The following is a 26,094-nucleotide window of genomic DNA, read 5'->3' on the forward strand; positions in this document are numbered from 1 at the left end:
ACACATTAGACGGTAGATCGCAGCGTAAACATTCATTTACGGCGTCGCTAATTCGTGTCAGTTTCGGTTTCGACAAAACGAACGCCGATCGGCTGCCATAACAGGAGGTATCACGTGACGTCACCATTCTTGCCGTACCACTGCCGCTATGGACAGTGAGCGCACGCGCCCGCCCAGACCATAGAGTTTCTCAATATTGTGAGAAACTCTATGGTCTTCATCGTCCCCTCGCGCCCGGGCAGCATGACGTCAGTCCCAAAACCATGACGTGTACATACGCCGGAGCAGCGCGCGCCAACCACAGCCAGCGCGTCGGCTTCGTCACGGTAGCACCGACGTCAGCAGTTTTGGGCAAGTAGCAGATGATGTCATGTCGCCCGCCCGCACTGGGCTTTCTCGTGCGGGCGAAGATTAAAATGGATTTAAAATACGTTTCGCCGAACGGTTAGTGTTGAAACTTGATAGGAGATATCTCCCGATAAAAAGGAAGCATTTTACATAGTTATCTCAGCTTTGAAATTTCGCGTCAGCACTCCTTTGTGTGTCTACTCGCTTGTCCCTGTTGTTCTAGCGCTTCCATTCTTTGAATCGCAATATTCAGCCAGACGTAAGCATTTCGTTACCAAAACTGGCAGAAATGATACGACGTGTTTTTACCGCGGAAGTCGTATTTGACCTTGAGTAGTGTTTTGCGTTTGCAATAGTCCGACACTTTGCTATAACCTGTTCTTTTGAGAGCGACCTTGATGCGTACCTTGATGTTCTTTCGTAACTTCATAATACAATGAAAGAAATCATCTCAGTCCAGGGCTTTCGGTCCATGAAGGAGTATTTACCGGTTACGAACCAAGCATACAAGGGGTGCATAGCAGTACGAAAGCGTCTCTGCTTCGCGAGCCTTATGAGTTCACTCGAGTGCGAGCAAATACGACCGAAAATAAAAAGCACCATTGTTCCTTTCCGGCAGCCTGCTGACGCTCTTGATAAGTAGATTTTCAGAAGGTGAGCTTTCTGAAAATGTTGAAATAAGTATTTCAATATTCGTATTCTTGTATCTGTTTTCTCTCCCAGATTACTTTCATGCGTAAGTATCCCTTGGCGACTCCTCCCAGAAATGCGTCCTTCCGTCCGTCTGTAACTTGTAACTTGTGACACGATGCGTGACGCGAGATTTAATTCAAGACAACCTTATTTAATAAAAAAAAACTACTTTAAATTAGGGTCGCGAGGGCTAGAAGAGATGTGTATGTGCGGAGATTAGGCCCTGGGAAGAATGCTTGCGCAATATGTCTGACTATCCCCCTCAGCGATTTGTATAAACATTAGAATATTTAGATAAATGTCCCTGAGATATGCTTTACGTGAACCAAAAGTGTATCTCAGTATCTGCATGTTACGCTTGTAGCACGTGCAGCGCGATATTTCTATCCCGGATTACATTCTTTGGTGCCTGTTCTCAGCCCTGCGAGGTATGTTGGGCGGCCGGCCTGGCCAACCTCGCGTTACGACGAACGACCCTTTTTTTTTTTTTTTGTGTGAATACCCTCGGTGTAACACATTGAAGAGGGGAGCGGGGAGTGAAATACAACAACAAAAACGTAGCAGCATAAACACAAAATATACAACAATATACATTGTACAATCGCTCAAATTACACGTACATACCACAATAACATCAAAAGTTTTCATCCAAGGCACGCCGCTTTGTTTTAAAAATAAGGTTACACAACGCTATTGGGAAGAGCAGCATTAAAGGAGCCATGAAGAAAAAATATTTCAATTTGGGTTTATTAGAAAGACTGCTTAGTCCCGATAACAATGATACCAATATCGTCGCAATATTCGAACAAATAACGGAGATATTAAAGAAAACGTGTGAAGCAGTCGCGACCCCCTAGCCAATTTCCCGCAACTTTTCTATGACGTCATAGAACCTTGTTTGTGCGATTGGCGGCAGCCTAACTGACCTGTCACGATGACACGTGACCGAACTCATTAAAAGTGTTACCCTTCGCAAGTCCACAATTACCGGAGCGAAGAAGCAGTACTCGTACTATACTCGGTGACAACTTAAGAACGGCACCGGAAGTTGCCGCTGTGCCTTATCACCGTAGCCGGAGGTTTCTTCGCGCGGCGCAAGTACGGCGTTACTGGGAATATTTTGGACATGGCGTGAGCTGTTCCCGTGATTTTTTGGGCTTAATATGCTTATAAACGACTCCAGGGACGACAAACAACCTGTGTGAGACAAGGCAGACGATATCACTCATTCATAGCAAACCCCTTTCAAAACGCGCGCGCACTGACGTCACGGGTCCGGCGCTTTAGCGGAGTGATACACTACATGAGGTGGTGCCGTTCTTGAGTTGTAACCGAGTATAGCTATAACGCAGACCCAAGCCACGACCACCATTACGGACTGTTGCGAATCTGGGTAGCGTGGTCGAAGTGGACCGAGGTTGGTGTAGTGCCGGGGCAGTCATGATGGCGAAGTTGACGGAGAAGAAAACTTTATATACAAGTATTTACGTCTCGGTATCAGAGAACGGGCAGTGCACTCCTGCGCGCGAGAGATTAAATAGGCGCGTTGGGTCAGTTCCCCTTCACCCTTTTCCTCGGCTGACGTCAGGACGCACTAATCACAGAATTCATGGCACTGATAGCAGCGCCCCCACGCACAAACACACACGCACACGCACGAGAGACCCGCTCCTCTCCTGCGCAGGTGAGCGCTATAGATTGCCGCCGCCGTGGCAATCCGCCTACCCCTTTGTCCTGGGGATGTTGCACAACCATGAAGATGTCTTGCATCCCTCTGACGGGATATTCGTCGGGTGGCTTGTAGAACACCGCTCCAGCCTCGTCAGACACCCCACAAAAGGGCATGGCAATGAGGCGCGGGCACGCCACCGAAGCTTGCAGTGCGGGGCACCAAGCAATGCTATTGTTAGCACCGCCGCTGGCCGGTTGGCGCTTGAGGGGCCCTGAGGTCGCCGAAAGGGTTATTGTCCAGCAGCGGCATAGTTCGCCATTGTGGACACGCCGGTTGGAGACGGGTTGCGCAACAGCATCGCAACAGGACTCGCAACGGTGCGTCGAACGCACACCGCCGGAATAATTTCCAAGAAAGCCGCACGAATCCTAAACCAAAACCCCCAGAAGAAAACAATTCAGATCATCTAAATGCCTGCCCAATCACCCCTTCGTGGCAATCGAATGGCTCTCGCTCACGGCCGAACACGCCTGGCACAGCAAGAGGAGGACGAGAGGACCAGGCACTCACTCATCACATGCAGCATTTCACCCAACACTGCACGCTCACACGACGCATGTGCACCTTCCCACCGCCGGCCGACCAGCTTACAAAATAATTAACTTGAAGAAAGAGAGCTACAAACACGACACAAAAGCGAAGAACGACGACAGATGCGCTAATCATCCTCCGACAGCTTCAAACACCCTCAAGTCACCCTCCAACAGCTTCGAACGAACAAATCTCTACACGCCATCCACCCCACAATATACAACCCCCTGTGCAGACACTGCGGGCAGCACAGTTGCACTCTACCATACGGTCTGGACATGCCAGTCAAACCCAGACCTTGATCCACACGAGCAATGGGAGAGTAAGCGTGCCAGCTCGGACCTGACTAAGCAGTTTGGCTCCCTGAAAGGAGGCCGGAACAACAGAGTCCTAGAATAGAGATCCAGCCCACAGGCTAGCTGGACTTCAATGTTAAATAGATAGACAGATGAAACTTTATTAGAAGGGGCTTGCACTGCTGAATACATTTTTTCCCCCTGCTCTTACTCTTCTCCTGTTTGCGCTTTTTTTCTGTCTCGCTGCAATTCCCCAAGCAGCGCCCTGGCTTGCATCCGCAGGAGGGTCTCAAGTGCACGCCGTTGCCTCCGAAGGACGCTGTAAGTTGCCGTTTAAGGAATCATTTCGGAACAACATCGATACTCACCCACTGCAGCTGTAGAATGTTTCCGTAGTGATTACTACGGAAAGTTTCGGATGGGATGTTTACAGGTGACGGTTCTCTGTAGCCTGACACACGCCGTATCCCATTTTACCGCCATGCCCATATCAAAACTTACCAGCATAATAAGCTTCCGAGGACCCGCCGTGGTGGCTCTGTGGCTAAGGCGTTGCGCTGCTAAGCACGAGGTCGCGGGCTCGATTCCCGGTCACGGCGGCCGCTTTTTTTGATGGAGGCGAAAAGCAAAAACGCCCGTGTGTACGAAATTTCGACGCACGTTAAAGATCCCCAGGTGGTCAAAATTAATCCGGAGCCCTCCACTACGGAGCGCTTCATCGCCTGCGTTGAGTCGGCGCGTTAAAACCCTACAATCAATCAATAAGCTTCCGAGGGCCTAAATGTGGTCGTGGCTTGGGCAAAATGTAAAGGGCGGCTTTATATCTCTCGAAACTAGTTGCGCTCGTTAGGCGTCAGATGGGAAACAGGTTGAATAATAATAAAAAGAAAATATCGCCAACCTTGATCATCAGTGTCATATTGACTGAATTTGGAATTACAATAAATCACCGAAGAGTACGTTTTAGGCAAAAAAAATGTGGGCATGAAGTTTTAAAGCAATTGCGCTGTGGACGGGAATGCTCAATGGCACTATATTAGCCATTCATCACCCCACAGGAAATAAAAGACACAAAGAAGCACAGTAACATTTTTATTAAGAACAAATTTGCTGTCAGACGTGCATAAAATATGACCCATTTAAAACAGTACACAGGTAACTTATTTACGAAATAAAATCTGTAGAACGTTTTCAAAGTCCTTGTGCTAACAAAAACACCTTGTTCTTGCTTCTCTATTGCTCTGCGAGTTCTGGCAGGTCACGTTCCCCTCAGCGCAGAAATAAATGCTGAGTGTAGGCGTAGATTTGTGCGAAATTCGGCTTCAGCAGGAAACAGCAAATTTGTGGCTTTAGTCTGTACAGACCAGCCGGCGTGCAGTGTCGACAGCCAATTTATGCGCCGGCTTTCAAAGGAATTTGCTAAAAAACTAATCGCCGGCTGTCTTGGAAAAAACCAAGGCCAAACTACAACTGAACTTGACTCTTTCGGAAAGCTGTAAGTCAATCACGGCAGGGTGATGTTCTTTTCTCGTTCTCGGTAATGGGATATATTTGCAAGCGTGGTACGTATATGATCGATAGGTGCGCTTAGCCACGTGGCATAGTTTGCGATTTGTGAAGACTTCGATAGGAGTATTATGAAACCTTCGTGAACTGCACTCCCCCTAACTCTTGCAAACATGATTTGGTGACCCTTTTCGCACTCACGAAATGATTTGCATTCGACAAATAACAATTGAAAAGTCTAACCTGGTCACCATTCCATAACACTTTTCGTGTCAGTTGCAAAGTTAAACTAGAGCGCTTAGGCAAACAAGTACGCGGTCAACAAAACTACAAAAAATCACCAAAGCCCTGGTAGCTGAGGCTGCTAACTTCAACACTTCATCCGTGAGGGCTTTTTTATCTTGCTCTTTTTTTTTCTCGAAACGTAACAAACACTCGAGGCACCAAGAAAACAAAGCGTGGATGATATACAGCGCAATCTTGCGTTGATTTCCTTGTCCATAAATTCGGACGCGTCGGCTAAACGCAACTGCAATTTCTTTGAGCACCCTTGCCGGCGCAGTCCAACATCTGGCTACTCACAGTCGGCAAACATCCTCAGCGCATGCACCATAAAAGCCGTTGTCATCCGTCCATGCAGGTGTTCGATCAGCCAACATGACATGCCGGTAACGCTGCAAATGCAAATCTTATGCAAAAAAAAAAAAAAAAAACGCTGAGTAAAAAATGTAGAATTGCTGAAATCACAGTGTCTGTGGCCAGTGCTCCTGTCACACACTTCGCCCTTCACTGGATGCACAGCCCGGATGAGCCTAAGAGTTCGCATGTCCACGGCGCCACCCGAAGCAGCAACCGGGAGAACAGCAACCGGAAGTGGGCGGAAGAATCCTGTGGAATGTAACAGCGCCCCATTCCAACGAGTTGGCGCCTGCTTCAGAGGTCCTTGAGACTGCTGACGATGGCGACGAGTGACTTGGCGGCGTCTGAGGGCCCCAGGTTTCGTGCCAGAAGCCGAGCCTCTTGGATGTAGTAGCCCAGCATGACCTGAGCCCGCTCCAGCGCGTCGCCGGACAGCACCTCTGACTGGAGCTTCCGCCCAACGATCGCAGAGAAACGAAGGAAAGTAATGGTTAGACAATTGGTATCTTTCATTTGCCCGTCCGTAGCGGAGTTCAGTAGTTACTATGGAGTTCAGAATCGCTCTCGCACTAGGAATTCTATGGTCAAATGAAATGCGCGGCTACTTTGAAGCAGTTCTGAGCAGCCTTAAATAACCAATAAAATAGGGCTTATGTTGCATAAACTAACAAATTATGCAAACATATATAAACAAATTGGATAAAAGGTCCTATTCAATAATTATTTTCTCCGAAAGTCAAACTGTGTTCTTATAGGTCTCTTATATTCATTCGAGCAGCCCCGGTTATTAATCTTGCATTCGACTATAATTAGCCGAGAAAATGCATTTATATGCACCAACAAAAGAAGTTTCTTAAACAGAAGTAATCAAAATACACAATCAATACAACTATGGATTAAGCGTTACATTAATCTATAAAGCCGGGAAACATATGCAACCTGCTACCACAGCTTAATTACAAGGTATTTGAGTAAACGCCACTGAGCTTAAAAATTTTCACCTTTATTGTAGATGGAAGCCGAGTCGTTAAATGCAAGCAAATATCTTAGAATATCTAAGAATATTTAATTAGACAGTTTGACTCAGGAATGTAACTATAGGTGTGTCCCGGCTGGTTTTCTATTTTCGGGGCAAAATGAATAGAACGAATGAATGAACGCGCATTTATTAGGGAAAGAGGAGCCCTCTTGGCATGGTCCGAGGCCTCGGCCAAGAGTAGGAAACGGGACAGGAAGTAAAGTGGATGAGAATAGGGGGGGGGGGGGGACGAAAAGCAACGAAACACAGTCCTCAATGCCTGCTTCTCTTTAGAAGATCAGCAGAGTGTCAAGAAGGTGCTGTGGAGTGGAGCTATTAGTGGATAGACCCGATGTTCGTAGTCTGTCGGTCACAGCGGCACAAAAAAAGTAAAACATGGGCACTTTTGCACCTGTAAGAACTACATTTCTTATCCCAGTAATATGCTGATTGCATTTTGGGCATTTTGCTGTGATAGCAAGCTTGCTGTGATAGTAAGCTGTAGTGCTTGAGATTTTAGCTTTAAAGAGACAGACAACCGATTTCTGTGGAATGTATGTCGCCTAGCTCATAAAAGTCAGCGTAACCGTTGGGGTAACCGCTGGTGTAATCACTACGGGGGTAATCGGTTGGAATTTCTAAATAAAAAGACGGGAATAATTCCAATTTTGTACTAAAATTTCTGAAGTACGAAAGGTGGCGACACGTAATGTCTAAATGTTACGTGTCCAAACAACTCAGTCGATTTCAACGCGTGATTTAAAAACTGAAAGAAGGAATAGGACAAGTTGCAAATTATTGTTGTTTTAGCCTGGGCAATTGTTTAAATGCCTCTTAATCTCGCGCGCAGTTAAAAGTGTGCTGTTGCACGGCTCGCTGTTACGGTTACCAGTGCCACTTTTGGCGGGACACGTATGGCTCGTAGATCTAAGAATTCCGATTTCAAAAGTTCTGTGGCGCTATCAGCAAAACCGTTTCTGGTTAAGGTATTTTAAGCGATGCCCTTTCATTTGGGATAAAGAAAATCTACTCCGACAAAAAACGGTTGTCTCTCCCTTTAGGTAAATTGGTGCACGTGTAGCACCCGTTGACAGGTTCTTTTTTTCTGAGGTGAGAGCCTGCAAGCAGTTTTTTGCATTGTATTTTCTCAGAATGAAAATAAAAGTTTAAAATGATAATAAAAGAGGTGCCTTAGCGCCATTTAGATCATAGTCCGCAATCTACGGTTTGCATCGACATTAAGAAAAACTTATACCCTTCATCTTGGGGAACAGCGCGAACTAACAGGGACACAAAAAGAAAGAAGTGGACAGGACTAGCGCTAGTCCTGTCCACTTCTTTCTTTTTGAGTCCCTGTTAGTTCGCGCTGTTCCCCAAGATACAAGTACACCAACTCACCCAACTCGCCACCCTGCTACAGTTTATACCCTTCGGCAACATGAAACGAAGTTCTGTTCACCAACCTTTGAGAAGTGTAGGTTCTTCATTCCACACTCCTTGAGATAGGCCAGCAGCCGCGGATGCGTTTCCATGTGCAGAACCACTGGGAGACTAGTGATGTCGTAGTTTACACCAGAGGAGTACGGCATGTCCAGGAACTGTCTTGTCTCGTGGTACGTCTGAGGGCGAGGACGTGAACGAAAATTCAGGCTTATGTACTCTTTCGAAGGAACTGATAAGAAGATAGGATATGAAGACCGGTAATCGATGTATTCATGGCACACAGAACTATGACACATCGCACTAAAGGAAGAGACACGGGTTATTCGACCATCAAAAGAGATGTGACGGTGCGATATTACGTTATGCATGATCAATACACAAACTCGAGATCGCTTTACGTCGGAATTTGAAAACTCTATGCGCCAAACGCAGTGCAGCAGATGTGAACAAAGCCTCCCAAGGGAACTTGTATCACCTAATAATTATATGGAAAGTTCTTTTTTCCCGTGAGACAAATGTCTTTACGGGTATTGATCCTGGCAGACGAAGTCGCTTAGCGGTTAGACTGCTCTTCAATATGCTATAAGGCCCGGGTTCGATACCGGCGGAGGTGGCTGCTTTTCAGAAGGAAGCGAAAAGCGTAAACGCCCGTGTGTAGAGATTTCGGCGCACGTAAAGGTCTCCAGGTAGTCAAATTAATCCGGAGCCCTCTACTATGGGGCTCCTTATAGCCCAGGGGCGAGTTGAACCCCCAAAATTTCAGCTTATGTGGCTTGAAGCTAGGGCGGCGGAGATGAGGTAGAGCAGAAATCACCTCCCGAATACCTACTAAATGGAAATGGCGTATATGGGTGGTACAATAATGGTGACTCGTGTTCGAAATAATTTCGGCCACTCTCCGCGAACAGTCAATGTGATTCGGACTGACTCACTTGGAAGGCCAGAGCGACGTGCTTTCCCAGTTGGTAGAAGCGATCCTGGACGTCCTCTTGGTGACCGGCCACCATGGCGGCCGCCCTGTAGGCGGACGCCAGCAGGCTGCACGTCTTCAGGTGCGTCTTGGCCTCCCACCACATGGCGTCCACAGAGGACAGGTCGCTCAGGTCGCTCGCGAAGTACGAGCGCACGTAATCTTCGACTGCCTTGCCGAAAACGTCCAGCATCTGCAACGTGCAAGCGCAGAACTTATAAGCTTGTTACTAGGCAAATTCGACCGCATCGGTGTAGTCATAGGCTACGCTACGCAATGACTGACAAGGATTTTAGGCATCCTCAGAAGAAATAAATAGCATTTTTTTTTACTGCGCCATAACCGAGCCCGTATAACTAGAACGCAAAAGGGCTAACAAGGGTCCTGCACAAAGGCATGCCTTCAACCCGACCTGCTTTTTATATCACCACCTTCCCACGTTCGGACAGCCCCGCTTGCCGCTTTTGCTTGTTGGATTTTCGTACTTTCCCGCGACGCCATTGCACTGAATGGTGCTGACTCTCCATTCTCACTTTTCATCTGCTATTCGTCGGATCCGCGCGCTTGCCGGGTCTGCCCCTGCTGTCATAGCTTTTTTTTTTTTTTTTCACGTGCCGTGTACGCAGCTCATTCTGCTTGGTCATAGCGGGCCTGCAGGCGTGCTAGGCTCTTAAATTAAAAGTTTCGCTCGCTACCGTAGTTTCAGTGCGCACAACGCGTTCATGCCATCTAACGCAAAAGTTTATTAGTGCAAATACATTACGTTGCTCTTTCAGAGAGAAAGCCGCCGTCGGCGTCGGGAGCTTGCTCATAAATCTAGGCGACTGCAAAGCGCTCCACAGCGCGTGAATTGTAGCATTGGCCTCACCCTCCGGCGCAACAGGCACGAGCGAGTGAGGCTGCTATGTGTGATACTATAGTTGCCAGCACTATCGTCCGGATCATTCGCATTCACAACTCATAAGACTGGCTTTCATAAGACTGGCTTAGATATGTCCCGGGATTTTGTGTTGCTGCAGCCGCGTAGAAGCAGTTTGCACTTATGGGGCTTCCTTGACCGGTAAAAAAAAAAAAATCTCATCAGTTTCTGCAAAAATTATATGGCTACCACGCACAAAATATCGGAGCTACTTGCGGACAAGTTAACACGGCTCTTCCTGGCAAAATTTGCGCTTGGAATGGGGCACTAAAGCTCCCCTCAAACAGAAAGCTCCTCAACGAGAAGCGCAAGTCTACAAATGTTCTAGAAGTTTGGATAAACAGAGATGGTCAGAATAACGTATGCGCCGTGTATGAGCTTGCTTCGCGGCAAATGTCGCAGAAAGACGATAGCCTTCTGCCGCCCCTGTTGTGTAGCTGTCTTTCAACTCTCCCCCTTCCTCTTACGGTCTTCCTTACCCATCTCGCTCCTCATATGATGAGGGCAATGGAGGTTTGTTTAATTTAATTTAATTTTCCATCGCTCTCACTGCTTGTGCGCCGCGTGCAGAGGTAACTTGCGTGTTTATTTTTTTTGTTCTCTTTGGAGCTTCCGAACCAAAATTATTTTTAGTGTTTACTTTGTTCTCGTCTTTTTATCGCCCGTACTTTTTCATTATTATTTGCCATTGCACAAGAAAAAAAAAATCCAGCGCGTTTCCTAATGAAAGGAACGCTGGTATTTTGGGTATGTACTCGCAATTCTCACGAATATTCCCAAGGCTTCCTTCACGCTGAATAATGTGGGAATGTATGAGTCATTCGAGCAGTCTTAGTCTTCAAACGGACTTCATATAATACCCTTTTTCTTGTTCAAGCATTCTTTCACTTTGGCCAGGCGGCAAGACAAGTTTCACTGAACCGAGAACCACCGGACCGAAGACTTCCTTCGGCATCATGGAGGCTCCGTCCTAATCCCTGTGGTAAAGTGTCAAATACAAGTTCCGAAGGATGCCTTCAGTCACTTATACTCCAGCGAAGAACCCTGCATTTGTCAGCCTGCAAGAAAATGACCGGGACTCTTTCATCGGCCTGGCGCCTCTGCCTGGCAATTAACCAAGGCCCATGTAGCGAGCAGTAATAGGGTTAGTAGTGGGATTACTATAGTGGTATATATACATGTGGCTCCCGCACACAGTCTGCGCACCACGGGAATGCCAATGTCCGTGGTGGTCTGGAAGGCCTTGGCGAAGAAGAAGTCCCCCGCGAGCACGGTCATCTTGTTGCCGGTCTGCACGTCGTCGAGCACGAGGGGGTCGAGCCGGTCCTGGTCGGCGAGAACCACGTTTCGCGCCGACGCGTGGATGGTCTGCGCCGCGTGGAACTCCTCGGTGGCGCTCACCACCAGCTGCTGCTGCCTGCGCAGCGAGGACGCGTCCTCGCCCAGCGGCAGCTCGGCCACGCCGCACGCCTTGATGAACAGCGCCACGAGCAGGCCCCGCGTCTGGATGTTGGCACTCTGCTGGAACAGCAGTTGCCTGCACGAGGACCGCACGAGAAAACCAAATCACTCTTTTGGACCAGGGCCTGCGGCGAAGAGAGAGGGGCCTGCGGCGAAGCTCTTCGGCGAAGAGACACCGGGCGAGGACCACTCGTGCGCGCCCAAGTGTGCACTCTGCGGCAAGGACCACGCCACCGGGGACAAGAAATGCCGACTCCGCTATCAAACCCCCTACGTACTGAGGAAGCGCAAGTGGGACAAGCAGCGCAGGAAGGAGCAGCAAGGCCGCCGGCAACAACACAGTAATCCTGACGGAGGCAACTCGTCAAGACTTATTAAATCTGGTGGGGCTCTGCACAGAGGCCGGGATCGTTCGAGCTCCTTCCCCCGGTTGCCCCAAGAAGAGCGGCAAAGCAGACGAGACACAGGCCGCCGAACGGGAATCCGGGACCCCTCCGCCCAAGGCCGCAGCTGTTCGCGATCATCGTCGCGTCGTCGTCAACCGAACAAAGAGGGCCGGAGCCTCCAGCGGCGACCATCCCGATCCACGTCACGCGGCGGCGAAAGGGCCACCCACAACAACCACAAAAACAAGGTGAGCTGGGCAGCCACGGTCTCCCACGGTACAAATGAGCTGAAGGGTAGGGGTACACTGGATCAAAACATTTGCGACTTAGACTCCAATTCGCGTTCCGAACTTACCCGAATCCGCCAAATGCTAGAGATGGTTCTCTTGGAGAACCGAGCGCTCAAAGCAGAGCTAGCTCAACTCAAAGGCAGTACAGCCCAAACTAATTCCACCCACGCCCCTACTACCGCAGAACAGCACCCCCAAGCTACCGGCAGCGCCGACCCAGTGGCCGCAGAATTGCCTGAGCCTACCTCCGCAAGCGCGATGGACATTACCGGCAGCTCCGACCTACCGGTGGCCTCGGAAATATTGGAGCGCAACTCCGGAAGCGCGATGGGAACAGTCCATGCTACCTTTCCGCCGCCGAAACGCAGGGCCACGGAGTCACAACCCGAAAATCAAACCGCACCCCCCGGACCTGATAGTCAGGTTCAGTATGTCACTCAGACCATGCTCCAGAATCTTGGGGACCAGCTCAGTGAAACCCTTTGTCAGAACCTCAATTCAAAATTCGACAACATGCTTGCCAAATTCGCAGACACAATTAATTCTAAGATCGCCAGTCAGAACGCGCGCGTCACAGCCCTCGAAAATACCTCTCTGAGACCGATGCGCGAAGGGGGAGCGGGACCCATCAAACCCACCAAACCTTACTTCCGTACATTCTCGGTGGACAGTTTCAAAAATCCTGCTGTCCATGCCCTTAATCAGACCACCCGTAAGCCTGACGAACTTACCGTCTGGCAATGGAACTGCCGAGGGTTTCGACGCAAGCGAGCGAACCTCGAACATCACATCAAACTTAACCACTCGGACGCCTTTCCTGATGTAATTCGCCTCCAAGAAACTGGCGCTTCTGCCAGGCTCCAAAATTACAAATCCTTCTCCGACATGGAGGAAGACACAGCCGTAACATCATCCAAATTAAAACCGGCTGTCACCACCCTCGTTAGGCGCAACCTCACGGCCATTCGCCACGAGACCGGCGCGGACACAGCGTCGGCGGCTCACGTTCTCGTAGAGTTAATTCCAACCCGAAAAGAGGACTGTGGTAGCATGTTTGTCCTAAACGTATATAGCCCGCCCAAGAACAAGTCCAAATTCACCAACCTCCTAAGGAAAACACTAGAAATCTCCCGTGGCCATGCTTTACTTATTGTAGGCGACTTTAATGCCCACCATACCGAGTGGGGGTACAAACGGGACACTGTTAAGGGTCGTAGCCTTTGGCTAGACACCCAACAAGAAGGTCTCAGCCTTGTTACAGACCCATTGTACCCAACCCGAATCGGCAATAGTGTGAGTGGAGACACGACGCCTGACCTATGCTTCACTAAAAACATGCGGAGAGAGGCCACGTGGCTTAACACGCAAGAAAACCTTGGTAGCGACCATTACATCGTAGCCATCACAAGCGTTTTCGGCGGCGTTACGCATAAAATCTGGAAAAACGCTTCGATTGGTCGACTGGGACGCGTTTCGAAAAATTCGTGCAGCAGAACGAGCTTTCCACTCTGACTCAAAATTCGACTCGGGAGCGGCAGAGATAGTCGATATTGAGGCATGGGCTGAGCAACTACGTCGAGATGCTGACACAGCTACCAAAAGTATACCCGCAGAGGCAGGCCTGTTTCAAGCAGACGCACGGCTTCTTCACATGTGGGAGGCCAAGAACAGTCTACGACATCGACTCAGCAAATATAAACTAAATCGCAACCTGCGTCGTCGGCTTGCCCGACTTGAGAGGGAAATCGAAGACTATACTCAGCAACTCTTGCGACAAAATTTGCACGCGGCTTGTGATCGCATGGAGAAAGAGATCGGGATGGCTAAGACATGGCGGATCATGCGTTGTCTAATAGACCCTGACAAAAGTAAGACCACGCAACGACACAATCTAAATATTGTCCTCCACAAATTTAACGGAACCAACAAACAGCTTCTCCAGGCCCTTCAGGATCTCTACATTGCCCCTTCGGCTACCGAAACGCTCCCCCCTTACTCGGGCAGTGATAACGCCTTCCTCGACAGTCCCATCACCTTAAGCGAGGTACGGGATGCCGTTGCGGCCCTCCGGATCGGCTCAGCGCCGGGGCCGGACGGCATAACTAATAAGATACTCCGCAACCTAGATGACGACTCCATAGAGGCTCTCACGCGCTACTTTAACGTGTGTTGGGACGCGGGCCACATTCCCGCTCAATGGAAAAGGGCCAACGTAACCACCATCCCAAAACCCGGAAAAAAGCTCCAAATTGAGAACCTTCGTCCAATTTCCCTCACCTCTTGTGTAGGAAAACTCCTGGAGCATGTCATCCTAAACAGGATCAACGCCTACATGGAAAAAAATTCTTTATACCCACACACCATGATTGGCTTCCGCCCCAAACTCTCGACACAGGATGTGATGCTCCGACTGAAACACGACGTTGTTGATGGAGCGCGCTCCTCGTCAACAGATACTCGTGCCGTCCTCGGGCTCGACCTCGTTAAAGCCTTCGATAACGTCAAACATTCGGCAATCCTAGAAAATCTCAACAGCCTGGGGATCGGAAGGAGGGTGTACAACTACATTCGCAACTTCCTCACCGATCGAACAAAATCAGACAAAGTTCACCTAGGCAGTAGGGGAACCCCCCAGGGCTCGGTTCTTTCCCCCTTCCTTTTCAACGTGGCAATGATCGGTCTGCCCAATCTTCTCAATAGCATAGAAGAGCTCCAGCATAGTCTTTACGCCGACGATGTTACACTGCGGGTGTGCGGTTGTAGTGACGGTCACATTGAGGACACTCTCCAGCAAGCCATAAACACAGTCGAAAAATGCCTTACACCCCGGGGCCTCAGCTGCTCACCCGAAAAATCAGAGCTTCTTATCTACCGTCCCACCAGTAGAGGGAGGAAATCTACTTCCACTACCCCTTCAATCCAACTTTTTGCCGCCAGTTCGCACCGCATTCCCATCGTCTCGAGTATTCGCGTTCTTGGGCTTCGAATACAAGCGAATGGACACAATTCCGAATCCTTGCTAGCGCTCGAAAAAGCTGTGCACCAAACAACCAGGCTAATATCCAGGATAGCTGTTCGCAACCACGGAATGAAAGAAGCCAACCTCCTACGCCTCGTACAGGCCTTTGTAATAAGTCGGGTGACGTACGCCACACCGTACCTCCGGCTACAGCTGGCAGAGGCAATTAAAATAGACGCTCTCCTCCGCAGAGCCTACAAGCGGGCCATCGGTCTCCCACTAAACACGCCCACCGAGCGATTTGAGGCCCTGGGCCTGACAAATAGTCTGGACGAACTTATCGAGGCTCAACGGCTAGGGCAACTCCTACGGCTGACGTACAGCACAACGGGGCGCCACATACTCGACTCGCTGGGTATACGCTCACCCACACAGTGCACCTACTAGTTTCGCGATCCCGTCAACAATACAGGAAAATATTCAGGTCTCTCCGCTTCCGCGTACGCATCCTGCACATAACAAGGAGCGGCGAGAGGCCAGAGCCCGTGCCCTGCAAAGACGCTTTGCGAAAGTCGAGAACGTTGCCTATGCGGACGCGGCTGGTTACGCTGGTCGCGAGGCAACACTCTTAAAAAAAAGGTCGGGGCATTCACTAATGGAATACTAACAAGTTACTTGTCCCAGTATACACTAGGTACTTAGTAACTGGAGGTAGTAAATGTGGCACTCGTCAGAATTACTAACCAAAGCAGGCAGTAAGCACCACTACCACCCCTAGTAAAGTCCCAGCGATAGCACTCTTCTGAGCTACATGCGTTTACTAACTGGCCATACACAACCTAGTCACAAGCACGACCTTAATCTAGTGTTGCTACTTCCTACACTCAGTAAATTTACTAACCGTGCAGTTGTTAGTGGCAGAGCCTACGTACAAAACCGCGGGGTAGTAAGGTTCGTAAGAAGTTAGTAAATACGGCCGTTACTACCTTTTTACGACCTTTTTTATTAAGAGTGAATGGCCATAGCGGTGGTCAACAATCAGGGCAACACCATCGACTCCTGATCTATCCGAGCGAGAGACTCGGTGGTTGGAGAAGAGGCAGCCATTGCTTTAGCCATGGTTGCCTCCACAAAAATCAAGACAATCATCAGCGACTCCAAATCAGCCATTCTAAATTTCTCACGAGGACACATATCAAGGGAGGCGTCCGCAATCCTCATTTCTGGTCTCCACCTCGAAAACCGGACAGGCAAGATCAACTTAACTTTGACCCCGCCCACTCCGGCCTTGCAGGGAACGAGTCTGCGCACGAAGCCGCTCGAGGCTTTACCGACCGAGCGGACGGCCCTTCCGATGCGGAACTCGTCCCAATGTCAGGCAGGGACAGGCTGTTATCGTACAGTGACATCACGGGTCATTATCGTTTAGGCCGGGCCCGCTACCCACCCGCGCACCCATCCCTCAGCAAGCGGCATTCGGTGGTCTGGCGACTCCTACAGACCCACTCGTATCCAAATCCCCTAGTGTATAGCTATTGCTACCCAGGGCGCTATTCCCCCCAGTGTCATAGATGTCAGGAACGAGCGGACCTGGCGCCCATGCTATGGCAGTGTCCGCAGGCGATCACAAATGGCCGCACAATCACTAACAGTGAGCAGTGGGAGACCGTGCTGCTCAGCTCCAGCCCGGAAGATCAACTCTGGGCCGTCCAGCTGGCTGAGGACGCTGCCAGAGCCCAAGGGCTCACGGCCGACGATTAAGCTACACAGCTGGCAAATTGAATAAAGTTTACTCTCTCTCTCTCTCTCACGGCTCGCACGAACCCCGAACTTACTGCCAGTAACAACAGCTCCGCTGTTAAAAAATTGACCCGATGACTCGCGGCAGGGTTGTCCCCTCGAGCGGTGTCACGTGATTGGCTGCGCGCGACGCTATTCGTGACATTTTGGCGCGCGCCGTAAACCACGTGGCAACGCGCAAGAAGCCAATTCACAGGTAAAGTTTTGGCATTCTCTCATTTTCTATCTCTAGTGCCAGAAGAACTCTCTAGTGCCAGAAGAACTCAGACCTTTCCGAAACGCTGGGATCGTGGCCGCCGCTGCCCCATCGGATCATCGGCGGCGGGGGCAGCGCAGCGCGGACGCCCGTTTCCGCATTGAGCGGCGTCGGTGTTCCCATCGCCCCGGCACCACGGTCGCTCCTCCGGCGCTCGCACTTCCCCGTGCGTCGGGAGATGCGAATCAAGGTTACGTGTTTGTTGGGCCGAGAAAGCTTCCCACACGCCCCGGCCGCCGCTGGCCCACTTTTACTCTCGAGCGGACGCGGTCGTCGAACCCGACCTCCGCCAGAGACCATCTCGTAGCGGCGGCTCGGAAGAAAAGGAAGCGATCGTTCTCGTCACGGCGTATCTGCGTAAGCGCGCTATACGGTCCGATAGACGAGAAAATACACCCGCGTGGCTCCGTTCGCACGCGCAGTCGGGCACAATCTGCGCCTGCCAAGGTTCTTCCAGAAATAGAAGAGCGTAGGCCTTGGCCCGTGCGCGTGCCGCGGAGGTCGCTGCCGCCGGCCGATGGTGTCAAGGGTCGCGCGCTGTGTACTCCCTTTCTTGGGGAGCGAGAATGCACGACTGCAAGCGGCCGCGACAGGTACGCGCTCAGTGTCACGCACTCCTACGAGTGCGTTGGAGGGAGGCACAAAATCCTTCCCCTAAAAGCGAAGCTGTTGTCTTATCTTTAACTGCAGGACATGCCCCTTGGCATGCTGGAGCTTCGATACAGAATGCGGTACTTCGATAGGCCCCTGTCGGGATGTGCATCGTTGAGTCAACGGCCACCACGTTAGTGTAATCGTGCTGAAGTGCTTGTTCAGATGGTTTTGTGCTGCATTGTCTAGCCAACGCCTGTTTAGCCCACCATCGATCATATGTCGCCGGTGTCGGCGGTCGGTGACGCACAAGGACCCGCAGGCTTGCTAGTTTCATGGGCACTTGGATCCGTCCAGTATCGAGTGCTCCATGTCCGCTGTGTGCCTTCTTACTGCTTCTAGCCGTAACATTGCCGCAGGTTGTGAGGAGGTTGATTAAAAATTTGCGCTAAGATGTTTATGATAAGAAAAGTTGGCACGTAAATATCGGAAGGGAGTGGACACGCGGGGATTGAACACTCCCTGCGCTCAGGAGAGAGAGAGAGAGAGAGAGAGAGAGAGAGAGAGAGAGAGAGAGAGAGAGAGAGAGAGAGAGAGAGAGAGAGAGAGAGAGAGAGAGAGAGAGAGAGAGGGAGAGAGAGAGAGAGAGAGAGAGAGAATAAACTTTATTAAAAGAATCGTAATGTGGTGTGGGGTCCTCAGTCCAGGACTCCATGGGAGACCCATGCCGCCATCCTCTAGCCTAAGCTGGGAATCCATATCGGAGCTGGACTGCTTTTTCTCCCACTGCTCACGGGAAAGGTGCGCGATTAGGGTTTGCCGAACACTCCCATACCGTGTGGTACAGGGTGCCGGGGTCAGCGCAAAATTTGCAAGAAGCAAGTTGAGTTTGGTCGGATGAGAAAAGGTATTTGTTTGGAGGAGCCGGAAGCAGTGTTCCTGTTCTTTGGTTAGAAATTTATGAGCGGGAGGATAAATCATTCTTAGGTACTTATAGTACTCCGTTATCTCTTGGTACGTAATTAAAGGATACGCAGTCTCTAACCAAGACCCTTGTGTCACCTGGCCGGATAGATCTCGGGCGATGTCGTGGGCGGTCGTGTTGCCCTGGAGGGTTGATTGGGCAGTTGTCCAAACAATCGTCACTTTTCTTCCGGGTGGCTTTTGCAGCAGGATGTCCAGACTCCAGAGAGCGAATAAAAACCACCTGGCCGCGATTTTTCGCTGCTAAGTAAGTATAGCGGCGGGATTTTTGGTCTTCGATATAAGTTTTACGGCGTGTTATAACAATTAGGGCAAAAGGAAAAATTCCTCATGGCTTGTAGCTTCCTCAGATGCAACCCCGCGCACATGCATACACAAAACAGGGCAGTTGTTGCCCCACACCCATTCCCTCATGCTCGCAGGATAAAAAATTGCGTAATATGCTTAGAACTTTCGAAGAATGTGAAGGCCAAAGCCTAGTTGGACCTTCTGTTGATCTGCTGTTGAAGTTTCTGTTGAGCTTTGAGGCCGCATCCGTTAACACTTGACCAGCTCCCTGGACTTCACCCTGCGAAGCTCGGTCCGCTCTCACGCCACGAACTCCCAACCAATGGCCAAATTAGATTTTTAGACCTAGCGTTTCAGTTCAAAGATGTTGGTATCTGTTGGAGCTATGATCCCAGAGCCAACAAACCAATTCTGCCTTTCAACTCGGTGCACTTAAAGCTCGTTAAACGAGCTATAGCCGTGATGTGCTTCAAGAACGCTCTTGGCAAATCTTGCCCACAGTGTCTCATGGACGCGTTCATCTAACAAGCCTAAAGACTGCTGAGTGCCAGATACCCTCAGCACCTCCTGGTGTCGGTCGCAGGGAGCCATCTGGCAAAAATTCGCGACAAGCCACAAACGTGCATTGCCCGCGCAGAGCGTAGGCAGAGGGTAGATGTGATACCCTATGTACACACAATTTCACATAATCTGAAAAAAGTGGCCCAGAGGTATGACGTGGATGTTGTCTTCTCTCACCATCACAAGCTTTCTAAGCTCTGCAAAATGACTGCGGCACAAAACATCGGTGACCTTTTGTTGAATGTGCAGAAGGGGTAGTCTACCAAACTTCCTCAACGCGCGGATAAGTGTACGTTGGCCCAACCGGGAGAAGCGTCAACGATAGGCTAAGGGAGCACACGAACAATGAAAAGAATGCGCGGGAGGGGAAACATTCGGAGGGCTTCCTGGCAAGCCACTGTTCGAATTCGAAGGACTGTTTGCCACAATTACAACACACGTCCATCATGAGAAAGTGAAAATCACGGCTCTCACGTGAAATTATCGAATCAGAACGGATCCTAACGATTGGTGAGGCATGCGTCAGCATGGCCTCTATCACCCTGTCTGGGAGAGAACTAAATTTTCTACGCATGCGAAGATAAACCTTAGGTTGGACGGCTATATATATTTTCTCTCTTTCAAAGTAAAACCAGTTGATAGTTCAGCGCAGTCCCTGCCGTGTATCTCTCTCTGTCTGTCATTGTCTTTTTTTTTTGCGCTGTTTTGCCTAGATTATGTACCAACACGCCCAGTTTTCCAGGTTAATTGCCAGGAGCTTCCTATTCACCCCCGTCGCTACCATACCTTCTCAAGACGGTTCGTATACAGTGCACTTACGGTGGCGGCCTGCCCTCCTCCGGTGCTGAAAATTCCCTGTCCCGGGGCGTACACCGGCTCGCACTCCTGTGTATTTTTTTGTACCTCACGATTTACTGTACGACACAGCGCGTTCTACGAAACATGGATCTAAGAGATCTAATACATGACTGGGCAAATACCACACGGCACATATAGGCGCCATGGAGTAACCAATAAATAGTTGTAAGGAGCTGCGTGCCACTAGGAATCGGCAGAAGTTTACTTGCTTGCTCGCTTCCTTGCCGCGGTAGTGCTCGCTCTCCCTTTATGCACTCGACGAATTTCTGGTGGAGAGGCTGATGTCCTTTCCCCTCCACCCTTTTTTTTTTTACTGAGAGCTTTGGGCTACGTGGATGGTTAGCTGATATAGCAGCGGTGTTTAGTGCCACGTTCAGTGACCAACATACCGGATTAACAAAGTTGCTGCAACCCTGAAGCGAGCACGTGGTTATAATATACGCAGGTATTTCACGACGAGCGTTTAGAACATCTCTTGAATCGTCACAGGAAGCTTCAGCCCGGCGTATACCCCTAAAAGCAATCGCCGAAGCTTTAACGAACGTGCAGCAGCTGCTCATGTCAGTAGCGCGCCTACCACGGTCCGTGAAATTTTTGTATTCCGAGGTCAAAAGATGCCGCTACTCTGAGAGTGTTGCTCACGATTTTATCTCACTAGCGCGACTGATTATGCTTAAAAATATTGCGCGCATGTCTTAAGTGGCCACTGCGACGTTATCCACAAATAATCGCTGTAAACCCGAGGATGACTTGTTGAAACCACAGACGGTCTTAAGTTAATCTTATCTGCACCCCTCTATAAAAAAAAATCCCCCCCCCCCCCCCCCCCCAAACGGTTTCAGCTTCGTGGGTAGAAACGCCAAGGCGCCAAGTATACACTTATACACTGCGTGCTTCGCCTTTCCCCAGGTTTAATGTTAGTGGAGATGGATTTTTTTCTTTCACTTCACGCACGATCATTCATCATTATCGCCAGAGAAAGTTGGCTTTCCTGCACGGCCTATTGGCGTAGACAGGCATCAGCGAGGACAATAAAGCTTCGCTCTAAAAGCAACAAGAGTACAGGGTGTCGTGCAATAGTGTCTGAGCTTTGCGCAATGTCAGCAGAGTGAATGGTTCACAAAACCTTAGCGATCACTGTTGTGGTAAAGTATACGATGCACACTGCGAGGGGTAATTTCCCACGCTTTAATCGCTGACGGCACCCTCCACGTGGAAAGCACGTGGAGACGTTAGCGGCATCGTAAAAGGTACTACGTTTTAACGCCGCCCACGTCGGCCGCTGGAATGGCACGCCTTCCGCCGCAGGTCCTCAAACCTTCGCGTCTTCCCGTCGCGCAGCAGGCACGCGAGCCACGCGGAAGACGACGTGTCTGGGCGTCACGCTTCCTCGACATGGCCGCTCCTCTTCCCCGCCGGCTGCTGACCCACATGCTCGCGTCGCGCTCACCACGGGAAACGGCAACGCGCCACTTCCCTCGCCGCGGATGCGGCGACAGGGCCGCTGAATCGATGTGTGGCCGGTTCTCAACTAATAATTGTCCGCACAGACATATACGTATACGTACGCCGCACCCGGCCCTCAGGGCCATGAGCATTGAGCAGCGGAGTGACGAGAGATGTTGCTGTCCTCCCACAGTATACTATGGAGTAGCGGATCATTTCGCTTTTCACGGAAGAGAGAGTTGCGATCAGGTGCGATCCTAATGAGATCTACAATGGGGAGACAGCAAATGTCCATCTTCAGGAACGGGGCATGGTCCCTTTGTGATGTACACCCTCCCAAATTTTTAATATCACGAGAGTGACCACCGATCAGCACCTCAGCGCCTTATCGCGGTGTCCAGCGGCAATACAGGCGAGAGTACGCGCACAAACCTATGTGCTGTAGGAGTGTCGTCTGCTACGCTGTTCTCCTTAGAGCAACACACCAATGTTCTTATGTGCAGAGGCCGTTCCGCCAGCCACTGAAGGTAGCTAGGCAGTGTAAACATTCCTTATGCACGTTCCGGGCAACCAATACGAAAAAAAAAAAAAAATCGAACGCGCATCGGATGTGCGCATGTGCTTCAGGTAATTCCGGTCTCTTGTAAACAAAGTCATGCACTTAGCGTGGCAGGGGGTATATCGCTCGCTCCCAAGAAAACAGCGCAGCAGAGCAGACGATGCTCACAAAAGACGGGGCTCTTTGCACGTGCGCGTACTCGCGCCTTTTTAACCGGTGGACACCGTGCTAAGGTGCTGACATGCCAATCGGTCGTCGCTCCCGTGATATTATTAAAAACATTTTTGGAGGGTGTACCTATCATATAGTGGAGGACACGGGGTAAAGATGGCATTGATTGCCATCCTTTCGACAGCGAGCTGTACATTGAGGATGGGCACGGGTGTATGTATTTGCACGTGTGTGCAACACGCCAGTAACCTTAAATACACCGTATACACATGTGTATTCGTTACACAGTACACTACTTATAATGAAATCACTTGATCAGAAGTCTTTCTGACCAACGGCAGTGCAGAGGGAGCAAATCGTCTTCGCTTATAACGAAGTCAGTATCCTGTTCCAAGCACTTTGGTGTAACGTGGGTTTAGTGTATTTTATTTAGATGCACCAGTTCATTCGAAAGAGCAAGTGACCATGGATTTCGTAAAGGTGCCTTAAACTGGCTGAAAATTTCGACAGAGGATCGAAAACCCACTGACAATGTCCGGACCACTTAGGATATATCTTCTCGGTACCGACCGCATTCACTCAAGTCGTTCAGGCCCAGCTACTTCAAGCTGTTTTATGGGCGCAGAAAAAAAAAAAAAAAGCGCTTGAGTGGATGGGAACCGCAACTCTGCTGTGTGTGGTCGCAACGGCTGGGGATTTACATTTTTCAACCTCACTTATCAGTCATCGAAGTTATATGCCTAAAGTTGACACAAGCGGGGACGACGAAGTGTTATCAGTGTTCCGCACTGTTTTTCTTGAAGGTCTCGTTATCGCATGCATTGCTACGCACATCTCGCCCGGCAAAAATCAAATGCTGTCAATGAAAGAACGCAATGTTTACGAACTTCAGTGTTTTATGTAATTGCATCCATAGTGTTGCTGGTTAGGATATTTCCAAGTCGGCGATGGAATTTGAATTGCCATCAAATACTTCCCTCATGAGCAGCGCATCGAAAATATATTTCTTTGCTTATAGTTTTCGTGCTTCAGCGCGTAAATTGCCACGTGTACTTCACGTGGTACCTTTGTTTTTATTTCGAGAACCAGATATGCAAGACTAGGTTTGCGAGGACGTCCGAAGAGTAGCAAGTGAGGCGAGGGTTACGCTACGCGTCTACTAAAAGCGGCAACAAAAAAGAGCAAAGAAAATGGGAACCGAGTGTGACCACCGTGCACATTAAGGCGACTCACTTGACCGAATCCACGATCGGATGCTGACTTCCCATCATTTTGGCCACGGTGCCCAAGAAAGTGTGTAGCTCCCCCATGTTCATGAGCTTCTCCGAGATGCGGCTCGTGTTGTGGCCGGTCAGCTTCTCGGCGCTCTGGATGGCGTGGTTGAGCCTCAGGGCGCTGGGCACCGTCGATCTCGGGGGCGCCGGTGACGACCACACGCACCTCCGGGACGACGCCCCGGTGGTGGCGTCGTGACGCAGCCTGGAGCACAGAAGCCGGCTTCTTCCGGACGCCATGACGACCGCGCACGACAAGAGCCCTGCAGGCGGCGACACTCGACGACTTTCACAGTGGCTGGACTACTGCTAAGCCGGCTTTCACTGTCGGGGCTGTTGGGACAGCTGCCGAAGGGATGGTCGATGGTCGTGATAGGCTCTTTAGAAACGAAAGCCGTTCCTGCATGAGACCTCACGAAAGCGAACCACTCTCGAAGACACTGCGCAGAAGCACAACGAGTGGGTACTATCACGTCGAGATTAGGCACTTTTCTTTAACTGCTGCGTCTGCTGCGCTTTACCAAGGCTCTCGACGGAGATGATGAACCGCAGGACGTTGACGACCAACTTTTTTCCGGAAATTTAAATCGTGAAAGAGGGGCAGTGCAACGCCGGTCTGACTGCGCCTAAGTCCACGCACGATGAACGCTCAGGGCCGTGGCTTCACAGTAGAGAGTGCAGGCGGCCGCTGGCTTCCGAAATTCGTTTTTCGCCGATGGGGCAAAGAGTGTCGAACAGAGTTGACGTACGCGTCGGATATCTGAAGCCCCGATCCCGTCAGAAAGCGGCGAAATCCCGGCGGGGGAGTGAGACGTTCGACGGGTGGTGCTTCTTCGGAGCCGATCGTAGCAGTTGGAAGTGACGCTGAGGTGGGCACCGCCAGATGAAGGGGCTACCGGACAGCTGGCAGGCCCGAAACGTCCCGTGCTGCCCCGCAGCCAACTCCGGCAAAGCACACACGCTCGCTCGCCGGCACCTTCTCGTACGGGTCGCTCACTGGCAGGGTAGCAGCGGCGGCGGCGGCGTTCTTCGAGGAATGCTCGCCGCGATGGTGCTCGAGAAGACAGGAGGGAGGAAGGACCCCTCTTCGGCTGGCCGAAAAAAAAGTGGGCCACGCAGCAGCGCTCGCGAGCCGCCAGGGTAGGGCTCGACGCCGCTGGCGCGTCGTAGGAAGAAGAGCGCCCGGTTGAACGGCTTCTCTCGATCGGCGTGCGTACAGCGAGGCCCCCGGGCTGCTGCCCGTACAGCTTTCACCGCGTCGGGTGAAAGTCAGCCGCCGCCAGGTACAGTTGTCCTGACTGTCCCCACGCACGCCGGCCACGAACCCTTTCCTTCTTCGTGCTCCAACGGCTTCCTTGCGGCTTGCGGTGGCCCCTCGGTGCAGTCACGCGAGGCGGGGGCTCGACGCTGTTGCGCTTGCCGCGGAAATGCTACCCGGAGGACCATCATTTTCTCTGTCCTTGTTTGTTCGCGTCGCAGCTGAAGACATCTTAGCAAATTGTTAAAGGAATAACTTTGCGCGCTGAAAATCAGCTGAGAAAGAGTGTCAGCAGGCGGCGCTCTTGGTTCGTTGTTGCTAAGGTCACCTTAGTTGTTGCGGGGGTCTGCGTCTGACTGCAAGAAATGGCAGCGGGTACAGGTGCCCCTGCAGGGAAGCGAACAGCTGCGATGAAGACAAATGGCGTACCACGTCCCTGACCTTGTCAACGCTTTCCTGCGCATTGGGATGATAAAGCTAGCGGTGGCGTATGTTCTTTTCATTCCGACCGGAATGTATAAAATATCGCTAGATGTTATCTGCCGATACAAGGCTGGAGGCAAATTGTCCCTCCCGGTATACATTGCCTTCCCCGTAGCTCGATTCACTGCCTGAGTGAATCGGGCAACTGTTTCATCTCTGGAAGACCTGAAAAAATACAGGCTCATAAACCGACAGCGGATACAAAGGAAACTTGGTGCAGGTCTTCGAGTGCCTGACCAGTGATATCAGGACAACGGAACAACGTGAAGCGCGGAAACTCAAGCTGCACCGTCGTTGCCCATTTTTCTCCCTTTCTTTTTGACGTGATAACATGCATTCTGGCATAAATGAAAGCACTTAAAGCGTGGTCAGTG

At 50.6% G+C, this 26,094-nt stretch overlaps 1 protein-coding gene across 2 annotated transcripts; it reads right to left on the minus strand.

Moving 5' to 3' along the window:
• Positions 1-4,675: 4,675 nt before the first annotated feature.
• LOC144178865 (all trans-polyprenyl-diphosphate synthase PDSS2-like) lies at positions 4,676-25,557 on the minus strand. Of its 2 annotated transcripts, none has more exons than XM_077707007.1 (5): positions 23,939-25,557; positions 11,302-11,632; positions 9,139-9,369; positions 8,227-8,382; positions 4,676-6,195 (listed from the first exon to the last, which is right to left on the minus strand). In XM_077707007.1, the coding sequence occupies exons 1-5, from the start codon at positions 24,217-24,219 to the stop codon at positions 6,040-6,042; spliced, it is 1,155 nt and encodes a 384-aa protein (XP_077563133.1). In that variant the 5' UTR covers positions 24,220-25,557; the 3' UTR covers positions 4,676-6,039. The 2 variants fall into 2 exon arrangements, 1 of the variants encoding a protein (XP_077563133.1); XR_013324074.1 differs by having other exon boundaries at positions 6,058-6,195; positions 11,274-11,632.
• Between the last annotated feature and the right edge of the window lie 537 nt (positions 25,558-26,094).

The sequence above is a fragment of the Haemaphysalis longicornis genome, unplaced genomic scaffold, assembly GCF_048455015.1.
Source record: "Haemaphysalis longicornis isolate Haplotype H1 unplaced genomic scaffold, Haemaphysalis longicornis Haplotype H1 scaffold_4, whole genome shotgun sequence".
In the NCBI taxonomy this organism is placed as follows: Eukaryota; Metazoa; Arthropoda; class Arachnida; order Ixodida; family Ixodidae; genus Haemaphysalis; species Haemaphysalis longicornis.